This window comes from Scardinius erythrophthalmus (genome assembly GCF_964197995.2).
Source record: "Scardinius erythrophthalmus genome assembly, chromosome: 8".
NCBI classification, from domain to species: domain Eukaryota; kingdom Metazoa; phylum Chordata; class Actinopteri; order Cypriniformes; family Leuciscidae; genus Scardinius; species Scardinius erythrophthalmus.
In genome coordinates this window covers 26851354-26866218 of record NC_138228.1, presented here as the reverse complement: position 1 = coordinate 26866218, position 14865 = coordinate 26851354, and the positions used below count along the sequence as shown (strand labels likewise).

General features: G+C 44.6%; 1 protein-coding gene across 1 annotated transcript; it reads left to right on the top strand.

Annotated features, from left to right (window-relative positions):
- Positions 1 to 1373: 1373 nt before the first annotated feature.
- LOC308694373 (putative inhibitor of apoptosis) lies at positions 1374 to 2318 on the top strand (the record flags this gene model as incomplete). The annotated part of the gene is made up of 1 exon (XM_081371878.1): positions 1374 to 2318. One exon carries the CDS (start codon positions 1374 to 1376, stop codon positions 2316 to 2318), a length of 945 nt encoding a protein of 314 aa, XP_081228004.1.
- Between the last annotated feature and the right edge of the window lie 12547 nt (positions 2319 to 14865).

Sequence of the window (14865 nt, the reverse complement as noted above, 5' to 3'; positions counted from 1 at the left end):
CTTCTCAGTCAGATCGTCGCAAGATCTCAGGAATCCTCTCACACTGCTCGTGTTCACGCGCTCCATCGCTGCACTTGTGTGTATGACTCGAACGATTCAAACTTCTCTCTGACGACATGTAGGACTTGTTGGTTATGCAGGAACTAGTTATTTATGGCTTTCCTGAGGCCAACCTCCATACATTCTACACAACAGGGTGGGTGGACCCCAGCCTGATAAATATTTCAGGACATTACACGCTGTAGCTCTACTAGCCTCGGACTGCTGCGCCACTGCAACAAAAGTTGAAAGTCCTGAACCTGACGCAAACTTCTGACCCACAAACTTCTGCGCATTAACGCACAAGGCACGATTGTACCGCAAGGGAGATTGCAGGAACATTGCAGGAGATTCAGGAACGAAAAGCTGAAAAAATGGCGACGCAAAACCTAAAGGAGAACGACCCCCCGTTGAGTTCTGGCGATACGGGGTACAATTATCCTCCGGCGTGTGAGTGTGCCACGGGCAAAGAGTGTCGTTTAAGAGCTATGCTGGACTCTATGTTTAAAGATTATTTTAGAGGCCAAATGGTTGGCTTGATGCACAGGATCATCGACGCTGCGTGTGATATGAAAAAAGATTGTGCGCAGGACACCAAACGTGTGACAAATCTCAAAAATGAAATGGATGACGTAAGAGGCTTGACAAAGCCATGGCCTGATGTAACGCCCATGTTTTTTGACGGCAAAGAGCCGAACGGCATAATCCTCAGAAAAGTTTTGGATGTGTTGCGTGAATGTAGTGCCGAATTCGAAATCATTGAAATACTCGCTATATGGACATTCGTAACGGATCTCTGTGTGTCACTGGTGTCAAAAAATGCAAAAACTGACGTTGGTGAATTAGTTGAAAGTCTGGTCAACTATAGCCTGGAGCAAAACATGATAGCATGCAGAGATTTTCTATTCTGGTTAGACCATCTGTAAATGTCGTTATTGTCGTTTTACTTCAATGTATGAAAGTATAATGTTGAAATAAAATTCTGGTAAAAAAATGTCTGAGCTAATAATATTTAGAATATTTCAGTATTTGTTTTCTAATTACCATATTCCCGAGGCGGCAATACAGTTGTATCATATCAAATGATACAACTATTTTGCCCAGAACAGAAGAAAGGACATTTTGTGGTGTTGTTCTTGTTCTCATTACATTTTTTAATAAGATGATGTGTTCTGCCATGGATGACTAGACACTAGTCCGGCAGAGAGAAGGGCTTGAGTGGACACGCCCTGTGGTCACATTTTTATGTCTTCACCCTTTTCCCCGCTTCGCAACTGAGAGCTTTCCACCACCACGGCATCCGTTTCAGGCCAAACGGAGGAGTTTACTTAAACATGGATATGTCTCACCAGCAACCTCCGGCTTGTCACAATCCTGGCATGCGTCGGGAACAGGAACGCCTTGACACCTTTCAGAATTGGACTCTTGCACCAGTAAGTCCGGCCGAGCTTGCCAAAGCTGGTTTCTACTACCTTGGCCAGGGCGACAGAGTGTCTTGTTTCAGTTGTGGAGGCCAGCTTAGCAACTGGGAACCGGGAGATCGTGTAGTATCAGAGCACCAGAGGCATTACCCCAACTGCCCCTTCGTTCGAGGTGACCGTGCAGATAATGTACCTTTATCTAGCCTTTTCAATGTATCGGCAATGCAACGGTGTGAAGAAAGGTCGCTCACATTTGTCTACTGGCCCTCAAGAATAACTGGTCGACCAGACCAATTGGCTAAGGCTGGTTTTTACTATGTTGGTCGTAATGATGACGTGAAGTGCTTTTCTTGCGATGGTGGACTCAGATGTTGGGAGTCTGGTGATGATCCATGGGTAGAACATGCCAAGTGGTTTCCAAGATGTCAATACCTGCTGCAAGAAAAGGGCCAAGAGTTTGTTCATCAGATTCAAGCAAGATTTCCAAGACTATTTGAGCGGCTATTGACTCATGGAGACACGAGAGAATGTGTTGATCCAGCTGTGGGTCCTGGAGAAGACCGTTCAGAAGATGCGGTGGTGGAGTCTGCTTTAGAGATGGAATTTGAGTGTGGCCTGACGGCCCAGACAAATGAAGCTGCATCCCCGAGTCAAGATCTTTCAGACTTGCCTATGGAGGAACAGTTAAGAAGACTTCAAGAGGAGCGCACATGCAAAGTTTGCATGGATAAGGAAGTGAACATTGTCTTCATCCCCTGTGGTCACCTAGTTGTGTGCAAAGAATGTGCGCCTTCTCTGCGCAAGTGCCCCATATGTAGAGGATTGGTCAAAGACGCCGTCCGTACTTTCCTATCATAAAGTTTTCCTATCATTTGGATTTAACTTGATGAATAAACACAAAGGAGAAGTTTATTATTTTCACTCGATCCAGTAACAACATTTTTTGGATTTACAAACATTTAGTTAATGTTAAACAAGTTAATGTTTTTTAAGAATAATGTTGCGCAGGCTTTAAGTTCATAGACCTTTAAAATGAGTTGAAATTAAAATGTGATATCATTACCGAATTCAGGGGTGTTTAATAGATTCAATAGCACCCGCTGAGTTTTTCTTCAAACAAAAGTAATTTTGTTGTATGCACAGATTTTGAGGGTCTCTTATAGAAAGAGTCTTTAAAAACATAGAACCAGAGATATAATTAAAATATTAAAACATACATTCTAGCGCTATTTACAGTATAATATTATAAATGTCTCTCGCATCAAATCAAGACTCAAATCAAGCCAATTCATGTGAATACCGTCGTGTATGAACAAATATGATATCCTGGGGAAAGTGTAAAGAAAAAACATTACAATCGCAACCGGCAATACGATAAGTGTTACGCTAGTGGTGTTAAACAATTTCAAAACAGGGTGTTTCAGAAGAAATGCAAACAAAATCTTTTAAACAAAGTCTTGTTTCAGAGTCGGTACGGTGAAAACTATGTGAACTTTGATGAGGCCAAGAACAATAGCCCTTTTATTTAACAATTATTTTCAATAATATTGAAAAACGGTTCAATAACAATGTTCAATATAAACAAGAATCCAATGTGTGAATCCTATGTTTCACATATAATAGTTAGATGATTTATCTAACCATTGAAATTGACGTTATGTTAAAACATTTCGGCATTCTGCCGAATAAAACAATGGTGTCAAAGTGTGGACGGAATAAAAAAATGAATCAATTCACGTAAAAATACCACGTATCAACCGTAATTCATTAGCTTAACCGTGTAATAGTTAAACGAGTTATAGCGTAATAGGTAACAGAAAAACAGCCATACTCATCTTTTACGTCGATGTTTCGTAGGCATCGCAGAAAGATTGTCATTTTTTTTAGTCATATTTTTTGTTTTCTTTTTTTTTATAAAACAAAAAAGAACCGGTTAAAGGCCTATCGTGTAGAAGGACCTCTAATGTATAGGATACATTCCTAACATGTTTGACCACGCTCTATGTACTTTTTGCAAACTGTACAAAAAGAAACAAGATCTCAATGACAGACATTCAAAACGGATCACTATAGTGGCTTTTCTGTATTTGTTTTAAATGGCTCATGATGATGAAGAATTAGAATTTACTTTTGTGGAATTTTACCAGCAGGTTTTACCAAAGTCTGGAACTTTGTATCGCTAAGGTGTGACAAAATACAGCCAAAGATTTAAGCACAACTACTTAGATACATCGGAGAATATCTTACCATGTAGATTGTGAACATTCCATTATCTGTTTATTTGGGGTCAGATGTTAGTTAAAAGATAAAGGTATTAGTTAATAACAAAAACTTTAAATCACCATAATCAATAAAATAAAATTACAGTTTGAAAATGTTTATTTACAACGTTTTGCGTTGTGAGTGAGATGTTAGAGCAATGTTAGAGAAATCATCAACAACTAAACTAAACATAATCATGGTTTATTTTTCTTAAAAATGTTTTTTCTTAAAAATTATCGTTTCATCGTATTCATATTTATCAGGTTGATGTTTAGAAATAAGCACATTTATAAAACAAAAAGAACCGGTTAATGGCCTTGTGTCAGAACACAACCGGTTATTCTAACTTTGAAAAGTGTCATACAGTATTTGATTTTTACACACGCAGTGTTTTCGCCAACGGACCTACCCCTGAAGTTCTGACTTCTGAAGGTCTCTCATGTGTAGATTGAAAAATGGTATTTAATTAGCTAAAATCATTGTCTTTATTCATAAATATGTCCTCATGGGTGTAAAATCAGATCATTTCTTATCTTTTATTTACATGGGGCGGGTAAGTCCAAGGAGGCTTCCGCCATCTTGAAACACTATAATACCAGAGAGGTACAAAAAGCACTAGCACGTTTCATCATCAACACTACTATAGTCAACAACCAAATTATGACTAAAAAACGTTTTAAGTATTACATTAAAAAGGCGTCATTGTAATTCTGAATTAAAAAGTTGAAGAAGGCCTCTCATGCGCAGATTCGCTCGGTTGAAAAATGGTATGTTGTCATTAAACATGAACTCTTTATCGCGATGCTCCCCAACAGATATTTTATTCTAATATTACTTATTCTAACCCTACCAGTCCACTAATACTCTACTAACACTAATGAGAGTTTACTTTACACACTCTGACTCTCACAAGCGAGTTAGTGGACATGCAGGTGCAACACAACTATAGTCAACAACCAAATTATGACTTTAAAACATTAAAAAGGCGTAATTGACAAAAAGTCGAAATGATGACTTAAAAAGTTGAAATTATGACACTGCGTCATAATTATGAGATGAAAAGTTGAAATGATGACGTACTAAATTGAAATTATGATAAAGTATTCCATAGTGAAATTTTCTGAATTCAATATAATTGTATTTGTGAAAATGATTCGGTACCGAATCTTCAAGAAACTGCTTGTTTCTGCAGTTCGTGTAGGCCTCTAAGACTAAATATGATTATTGATGAACTTGAATAACTTGAATTTTGTTGGCAATGTAAAAAAAATTGTCTTCCCATACCGGGAGTCGAACCCGGGCAGCCTGGATGAAAACCAGGAATCCTAACCGCTAGACCATATGGCAGACGTTGATACTGCCCCCGCCACATTTGAAAGGCTGCACTGCACGGTACAATATAATGCTGGATCATAGTTATGCCGAGCCACAGGAGAAGTTTTAACTAAATTCAAATTTAATTTATCGGTATGTAAATAAATATCGGGATAGCTTTTATCTAGGAATCTACTTTCTTCTCGACGGGTAAGTCAAAGGTACGGTCTATTGCTCGGTTGTGTAAATCATTATATAGAACGGTACGGTAGAACATGTACGGTAGAACATGTAACAAGTACATCATAACGGTAGAACATGTACAAATAAACTCGATGAAGCGCTATCGGAAGACACGTTGTCATAGATTCTTGGCACATTTACCAAAGTTGAAAAAAAAACGAGTAGATGGGAGAACCACAATGGGAGAAATCTTTAACAAAAACGCCTCCAAAATCGAGGTCGTCAAAGGGCATGCTTCCTGCTATAGCTCTCCCCAACGTCTGTTCATACGGCCACCATCAACAAATGTTTGAAACTTCTACATATATTTTGAGTAGATGGCCGGTGGTATATTCTCAGTAAAGGGTTTCACCCTAGTTCGGAAGATACGAGTAAAAATGATCTTATACGATGTGTCATTTTTACTTTGATTTTCCAAATGATACTACTGTGTCTAAATAAGAGCAATGTAAAGTCCTAGGATTTCTTAAAACATTGTGACAAACTTTGACAACATGTTTCATGTTGTATGGACAAAAGATCTAAGATCTCAAGTTTTTGGACAGACGCTGCTTAGAAATTAGTGTAAACTTTGGATGTAGTCTGGAATGCAGAGAGACTCCCCCCGAGACTCATCTGGTCTGTCGCCCTATATCCTGAAGCTTCAGTTCACACTGTAGTTTTATCACTGAAGGGCCTGGGGCTGTTATAGGACAACTTAAACTATTTGCTTTTTTGGATCGTTTTTATCATTGCATAAAGAACGTCTCGGTTACGGATGTAACCCTCGTTCCCTGAGTAGGGAACGGAGACGTTACGTCGGATGACGACGATTGGGGTTTCGCTTAGAAAGCCTCTCACCTTCGAGTATATAAAACGAGCCAATGGCAATGAAATGCCATGGGTCTGCGGAATTTGCATAGCGTATCTCCGCCCACCGCAGGGGGTATATAAGGAAGTACGCTGCAATATGCAGATATGTCTTCGCTGAGGAGCCGAGACTGAACTCAGGCGTTTTTCAGCGATACAGCGGAAGTGGCAGGAAGACGTAACGTCTCCGTTCCCTACTCAGGGAACGAGGGTTACATCCGTAACCGAGACGTTCCCTTTCGTGGTCACTCCGAGTTACGTCGGATGACGACGATTGGGGTTCCAGTCTAATCACGCCACCTCGGCTGTCATCCAGTGCCCTGCGTAAGTCTGAGCTCCCTGTTGTGAGAATAGCACGAACGAAGGAGTCCTACTTAACACAGGAATACCAAGGTACACTGGGAAGCATATCTCAGGAGAAATATGCAATTATGCCCAACCATTAAGGGGGGGACTTGAGAGACACATATGACCCAGAGGGATGCATATGGGGTATCACTGAGGTGTCCAGCCGCAGGTGGAATATTTAAACCCCAGGGTTGGCAAGGTGGCTTGCCAAGGGAAAGACACACGCTCAAAAGAGACTTATAGTGGAATACACATGTGGGGGTCGCCCAAAGGGGGGACCATGCACATGGAGGCACCTAGTCAAGCGCAAGAGCTGTGTTATGGCAGATTGGCATAACTCAGGCGTTGACGTAACCAGTGCTGGAGGAACTCAGAGCTTATCAGACTCACCTGAGAAGATGATCGCACGTATCCCGTCCGTGGAGAGGAATGGCGAGCAAGCGAAGACACCTGAGCAGAATCTAGTACCGGCTGGTTGAAGCGAGTACATGAGAAGAAACTGGCTCTACTCGGAGATTATAGAATCTCTCGAATGTGTTGGGTGTCGCCCAGCCTGCAGCTCTACAAATGTCTGTTAGCGAGGTGCCATGCGCTAGAGCCCAAGAAGAAGCCACACTACGAGTGGAGTGGGCTTTCACACCAAGGGGGCATTGACGACCTTGCTGCTGGTATGCCAAAGCAATGGTATCCACTATCCAGTGAGATAACCTTTGCTTTGAGAGAGCCTTTCCCTTCAGCTTCCCACCATAACAGACAAAGAGCTGGTCTGAGGTCCTGAAACACCGCGTTCTGTCTACGTAAGCACGAAGGGCGCGTACTGGACAGAGCAGTGCCAAGGCTGGGTCTGCCTCCTCCAAGGGCAGCGCTTGCAGGTTCACTACCTGTTCTCGAAAGGGTGTGGTAGGAACCTTGGGACGTATCCAAGCCGGGGTCTCAGGATCACGTGAGAGTTAGCCGGCCCGAATTCCAGGCACGCTTCGTCAACCGAAAATGCCTGCAGGTCCCCTACCCTCTTGCTGGAGGCCAATGCAACCAGGAGCGCTGTCTACATAGACAGGAACTTAAGCTCCACTGATTGCAAAGGCTCAAATGGAGCACTCTGCAGGGCAGTTAGAACCACTGAGAGGTCCCAAGAGGGTACGAGGGGAGGACGAGGAGGATTTAGTCTCCTCGCTCCCCTCAGGAACCTGACGATCAGATCGTGCTTCCCCAAAGACTTACCATCGACTGCTTCGTGATGTGCGGCAATGGCGGCAACATACACTTTCAGGGTGGAGGGAGACAGCCTTCGCTCCAACCCTTCTTGCAGGAAGGAAAGCACGACACTGATCGGGCATTTCGTGGGTTCTTGATGATTAGAAGAACACCAGTTGACGAAGAGGTTCCACTTCAACGCATAGGCATGTCTCGTGGACGATGCTCTAGCGGAAGTGATGGTAGCCACCACCGCAGGTGGTAGGGTACTCAAACCTGCCTCGTCCCGTCCAGGAGCCACACGTGGAGGTTCCAAAGATCGGGACGAGGGTGCCATAAGGTGCCCCGTCCCTGAGAAAGGAGGTCCTTCCTCAGAGGAATTGGCCAGGGAGGTGCTGTCGCGAGGAGTACTAGTTCGGAGAACCAGGTCCGGTTGTGCCAATACGGGGCAACCAAAATGACCTGCTCCTCGTCCTCCCTGATCTTGCGCAAGGTCTGCGCAAGGAGGCTCACTGGGGGAAACGCATACTTGCGTAGGCCCCGCGGCCAGCTGTGCGCCAGTGCATCCGTGCCGAGCGTGCCCTCGGTCAGGGAATAAAACAGGTCGCAATGGGACGAGTCGTGGGAGGCAAACAGGTCTACCTGTGCGTCGCCGAACTGATCCCAAATCAGCTGGACCGTCTGGGGATGGAGCCGCCATTCTCCAGCGAGAGGCCGAACTCGAGACAGCTCGTCGGCCGCCTGGTTCAGGTGTCCCGGGATATAAATGGCTCGAAGCGACCTCAGATGCTTCTGACTCCATATGAGGAGGTGGCGAGCGAGTTGCGACATACGGCGGGAGCGTAGACCACCTTGTTGGTTGATGTACGCTACTGTTGCGGTATTGTCTGATCGGACTAGTACGTGCTGACCCCTGAGCAGCGCATGGAAGCGGTGCAGGGCGAGACGTACAGCCAGCAACTCGAGACAATTGACATGCCAAAGGCGCTGGGGTCCTGTCCAGGAGCCCGCGGCAGCATGACCATTGCACATGGCGCCCCAGCCCGTGGTGGAGGCATCTGTTGATACAACAACATGCCGGGAAACTCGCTCTAAGGGCACTCCGGCCCGTAGAAAATTGAGGTTCGTCCACGGGGTGAAGGTCTGACGGCAGGCTGGAGTCACTGGGACTTGGAGCGTGCCGTGTTGCCATGCCCACCTCAGGACTCGATCGCGAAGCCAAAGCTGAAGCGGTCTCATATGAAGCAATCCCAGCGGCATGCTGCGGCTGCGGATGCCATATGCCCCAGGAGCCTCTGAAATAGTTTCAGTGGAACCGCACTCTTGCCCTCGAATTGGCGAAGACAAGTCAGCAGTGACTGCGCGCGCTCGCTCGTAAGCTGCGCGCACATGGCGACCGAGTCGATCTCCATACCGAGAAAAGAGATCCTCTGCACGGGGCAGAGTTTGCTCTTCTCCCAGTTGACCCGAAGGCCCAGACGAGCTAAGTGCCGGAGCACTAGGTCCCTGTGTTCGCAAACCTGGCCTCGAGAGTGAGCTAGGATTAGCCAGTCGTCGAGATAGTTCAGGATGCGAACCCCGTGTTCCCGGAGGGGAACAAGGGCTGCCTCGACGACCTTCGTAAAGACGCGAGGAGACAGGGCTAGCCCGAAAGGGAGAACCGCGTACTGGTATGCCTGCCCCTTGAAAGCAAACCGTAGAAATGGTCTGTGTCGAGGTAAAATGGAGACATGGAAGTAGGCGTCCTTCAGGTCGATCGCTGCAAACCAATCCTGCGGCCGTACACACTGGAGGATGTGTTTGGCCGTTAACATCTTGAACGGCAGCCTGTGAAGGGAGCGGTTCAAGACGCGCAGGTCGAGGATTGGCCGTAACCCACCGGACTTCTTGGGTACAATGAAGTAGGGGCTGTAGAAGCCGGACTTCATCTCGGCTGGAGGGACAATCTCGATCGCACCCTTCGCCAGTAGGGTGGCGACCTCCGCTCTCATGACAGGGGCATTGCCCCCGACCATAGTGAAGCGGACTCCCCTGAAGCGGGGAGGAGATATCGCGAACTGAATCGCGTAGCCGAATCTAATGGTTTTCGCGACCCAGCGGGACAGTCTGGGAAGCTCTAACCAGGCCTCCAGAAAGTGCACCAGCGGGGTCATACGAACCACAGACGTACCGTCGGTGGGGCAGCGAGGCGGAATGACCGGCACCGGCGAGGGTGGCATAGCGGCCCTGTGCGGGGGCACGGTCATAAACCGCATCCTGCCAGAGGAGGCCAGGGGAGGGCGCGCGTCCCACGGGGGCGTGCTCTGGCAGGGGTCTGGCGACAGAGGGGGGATGAGAGGAGCGTGGCCCGTGGGCGGCGCGTGCTGTCATCCACTGCCTCTTAAAGCTCAGAGAAAGAGCATCAGTTCTTTAGAACAACATTCTCCCCCAGCCCTCCACTGGGGGAAGGAGTGGTCCTGCTCCCAACTCCCCGAAGAACTGAGCCCTAACTCCAAGCTGCCCATCTCAGGAGTGCTGCTTAGCCAGGTGTTAGCCGGCTAAGGGGCAGAGACAGGCAGTGCCAGCCTCCAGCGACCTCCTCGTGCTCGGACCGGTGAAGGCTCGAGGGAAGGAGCCGCATGGAGGTGGCGTCGGCGGGAAGCGGACTAAGCAGACCACACCAACGGATGACCGTCAGTGCATAGCCTCAGTCCGCTTCTGGAGTGATCGAAGACTGTTGGGCGCAGTCCTCAACCACACCGCCGACCAGGCTGCCCGCCTCAAGGGTGCTGCTTAGACTGACGTGGCAGTCTAAGGGGCGGAGACGGGCAGCGCCACCCTCCTGCGACTTCCTCCTACTCAGAGCTGGTGAAGGCCCGAGGGGAGCAGCCGCATGGAGGGGGCCTTGGCGGGAAGAAGACTAAGGAGACCGCACGGATGGATGACCATCGGTACAGAACCTGAGTCTGCTTCAGGTGGCCGAAGCCACCCGCCAAAGAGCTCAGCCTGGGACATGGGGGAGCTGAGAAAATTAATTCTCAGACCCTACCACATCAACCTGACTAAGCCCATGTCTGGACCACATAGTGGACATCACCTGACCCAGGATCACGCAGGTACCGATGTCGCCCGAGAGCGAGGTCAGTAGTGTGCGTGGCGGAACAACCAGGCCGGGCATGGGAGGCATAGCGTCCCAGCATAGGGGCGTGGTTAAAATTTTCCGCGTTCTGCCAGGGTTGGCCAGGGAAGGACTAGCGTTCCACTGCGGCCGGTTCGACAGAACTCCCGGGACAGCACTGCATCGAAGGCTTAGGCGACACACAGTACTGCATGACCGTGCCACGATAGTGACGGGGAACATACAGACCATGATCACCATGCGATCGAAAGCAGCGAAGGCGGAGGACACCCGCGAGCCGCGAAAGTCACGTGGAGTCTCGCGCAGCGCAGGCGTCCTGATGCACGTCCGGGAGAAGCTTACAGCGCTCGGGGGGAGGGCGGGGCCACTCCAGCCGATGCTTTCAGCTGCCCGGGAAAGCATGGCTGACAGCTCTGGATCGGTCCCGGCAACGATGGCACTCCCGTGGGAGGCAACGCAGTCGAAACTTCATTTCCAGAGGAATCAAGCCCACCTTGTGATGCTGTGAGTGCATGGTCTGCGATGTGGAGGGGGGTGTGGCCCGAGGAATTGACTCGTCGGTTGTTGTGCCACACCAAACCCTCAGATCACCCTGGCCACCAGCCAAAGTATCTCTTCTCGAGGAAGAGATAAATTGGGGTGTGGCAGAGGGGACTCTACTCACATGGAGATCATTGAGTCTTGATCTATAAACATCGCGATGGTCATGTTCCCTTCTTTTTCTTTTTTTTTTTTTTAGTTTATTTTTTTGCAATGAAAACATGACTCATCAACGAGCGCTGCCAAGCGTGATTAAGCCCAACACGCAAAACAGCGCTCGCGACCGTTAGGCAGATGACCGCACAGTGCGCACACACATCCAGAAAATACACGGGCGAACCGTCTTGAAAAAGACGTGCCGCGTGCAGCTCTTTTAGAGAGTGGAAAAGCTCAGCAGAGTGCTGAAGCGCCCAGGGAGAAACACACTCACTGTCGGCAGATTACTGCACAAATCAGCAGCAGGAAATGCGATCTCGCTGGAAAGCGCCGTCACACAAACACACTGAAGAGCCGCTCGTCTCGAAGAGATTTGAGATGACACTCAAAAGGCTTGTGGAGTGAAGTACTGAACTTGGCTCCGAAGCGAAAACATATCTGCATATTGCAGCGTACTTCCTTATATACCCCCTGCGGTGGGCGGAGATACGCTATGCAAATTCCGCAGACCCATGGCATTTCATTGCCATTGGCTCGTTTTATATACTCGAAGGTGAGAGGCTTTCTAAGCGAAACCCCAATCGTCGTCATCCGACGTAACTCGGAGTGACCACGAAAGGGAACTACTTTGCCTCTCTGGAAATAAGGTGTTTTTATTTAGCTAAAACTTTTGTTTACATTTTGAAAATGTAGTTTTCTGTGATGGTTCTGTTTAGATGTACGGGATAGCTATGGAAAGCCCCACCATAAAAGTTGAAACCCCCACATGGACAAAAAATGCTGTTTGAATCTTTTTCGTATAAATGAGATTTAAGACGACCAAGTACAGTTTTTGAACAGACATTGTTTAATAACAATTATACTTTAGGTCACCGTTAAGCAAAAAATAATAATTTATATAATACATAAGTACAGATAAATAGAAGATGAGTATGTATTGAAACTTTAAAGATTTAATTTAATCAATCTTTTAAAATATCTAATGCAAACTTTTTAAGGTTATGCTTTTAGATGAGAGAGAGAATATATTTTATATACTTATAAAGAACAGAATGTTTTTTAACTTTAGTTAGTGTGAGATACACTTCACAGTGTCACTGTTACCTCTGGAAATGAAAGGAGGGGATGTCAGAATGCAGCATAGACACGAGCGAGGGCCTCTGTTGAGAGACTTTTTTATACATTTTTTATACATTACATTTTATAAAGATATCATTTAAACTTTGAAATAAATTTAGCCCTAACACAATGTCTCATTCTGATCGCTGAATAAACCCTAGGAGTCAGAGACGCTGGTGTGAGAGAGAACCACTCTGTGATTTATGGCTCTCAACAGCTTCTTGAACACATAAGTTCAAGAATCGTAACTCTCTAAACATGTGAGATGAATTTTATTCTTTTTACAAGCATTTCACTAGATTTCTAGCAAGGTATTTATTTTATATTATTTTGGTGAAATTTAAAACATTATTATCACTTTCACCGTGCTCAGGAATGCGGAGGAGCAGAGTCAGGAAAAAACAGTCTTTTCTATTACAACTGCAATCTCATTCATAGAATGTATGGACATCTATATGTTATGAAACAAATATTTTTTTAAAAAGATATCATTTAAACTTTGAAATTAATTTACCCCCAACACAGCATTCACAATGTCTCATCCCATCACTGAATACAACCCTCTGAGTCAGAGACGCTGGTGTGAGAGAGAGAACCACTCTGTGATTTATGTCTTTAAGAGCTTCTTGAACTTGTAAGTTCAAGAGTTGTAACTCTAAACATGTCAGATGAATTTTATTTATTCATCTAAAATAATTGGTTTCAGTATGTTTTTATAACCATTTTATTTATACACTTTTGAGGAACAGTATGTTTTTCAACTTTTGTTAGTGTGATATTAGGAAACCCCTTCCTCACTTTCACCGTGCTCTAATATGGGAAGGAGAGGGGTCAGAGCTCACATGTGAAGGGGCGCGCACAGACACACACACACACACACACACACACACACACACACACATGCACACACAGAAACGCGCACGGCTCCTTTAATTTTTGACACACATACATTAGACGCGCTATGTTTTGAGAGTGTGAGGTCATTCAGGAATGACTAGATGAATTCAGTTGTGTAAAACAATTTTGAACCCATTCATACATTGCATTTTTGTGGACATCCATGGTAGGACATAATTTAACTCTCTCTAACATGTAAGATGATTTTTATTTTTAGTAAGATATATTGTATAAGCATTTCATTATATACTTTTAAAGGATAGAATGTTTTTCAACCTTAGTTTAATTGTTTTAGATTATATAAATGATAGAATATAAAGGATAGAATGTTTTATGTAATTTTTATCTAAAACTAAAACAATTGGTTTTAGTAAGCTTTTTAAATGCTTTTAAAGGTATGTTTTTCAACTTTAGTTTAATTTGCAAGATTTCATTTAAACACTTTTAAAGGATAGAATCTTTTTTCAACTTTAATTATTTTAGTAAGATATTATTGTATATTATTAACATTTATATACTTTTAAAAAGGACAGAATGTTTTACATATGAATGTGAAATAACTGAATGTGACATATATGAAATAACTGACCCGATTTATATATACTGTTCAGGAATGTGAAGGCAGGAGGGACCTGCGACTCCGTTTCATACATTGCATTTTTATGGACATCCGTGGTATACTTTACCTCTAACATGTAAGATGATTTTTATTTTTAGCAAGCTTTTTATTTTGTATTCTTTTATTCATCTAAAACTAAAATAATTGGATCAATAAGATATTTATATTATACTTTTAAAGGCATGTTTTCAACTTGTTAGTCTGATATAGACTTCACCGTGTTTCAGATGTCAGAGCTCACAGGAATAGGGGCGCGCGCATAGACACACACACACACACACACACACACACACACACACACACACACACACACACACACACACACACACGTGTGTTTTACTTTTTGACACACATACATTAGAAGCGCGCTCCTTATGTTTTGAGAGTGTGAGGTCATTCAGGAATGACTATGTGAATTCAGTTGTGTAAAACAATTTTGAATCCATTCATACATTGCATTTTTTGTGGACATCAATAGTATACTTCAACTTTCTAAAATAAGGTAAGACAATTTTATTCATCTAAAACTATTGGTTTTAGTAAGCTTTTATATTATAGACTTAAAAACAACTTTAGCATGATCATTAATATAGAAATTATATAAAGGATAGGATGTTTTACATAGGAATGTGAAATAACTAAATGTTTTTTCAACCTTAAATTGATTTAGATTATACACTTTTAAAGAGCAGAATGTTTATGTATTTTTTATCTAAAATAATTGGTTTTAGTAAGCTTTTAAAGGT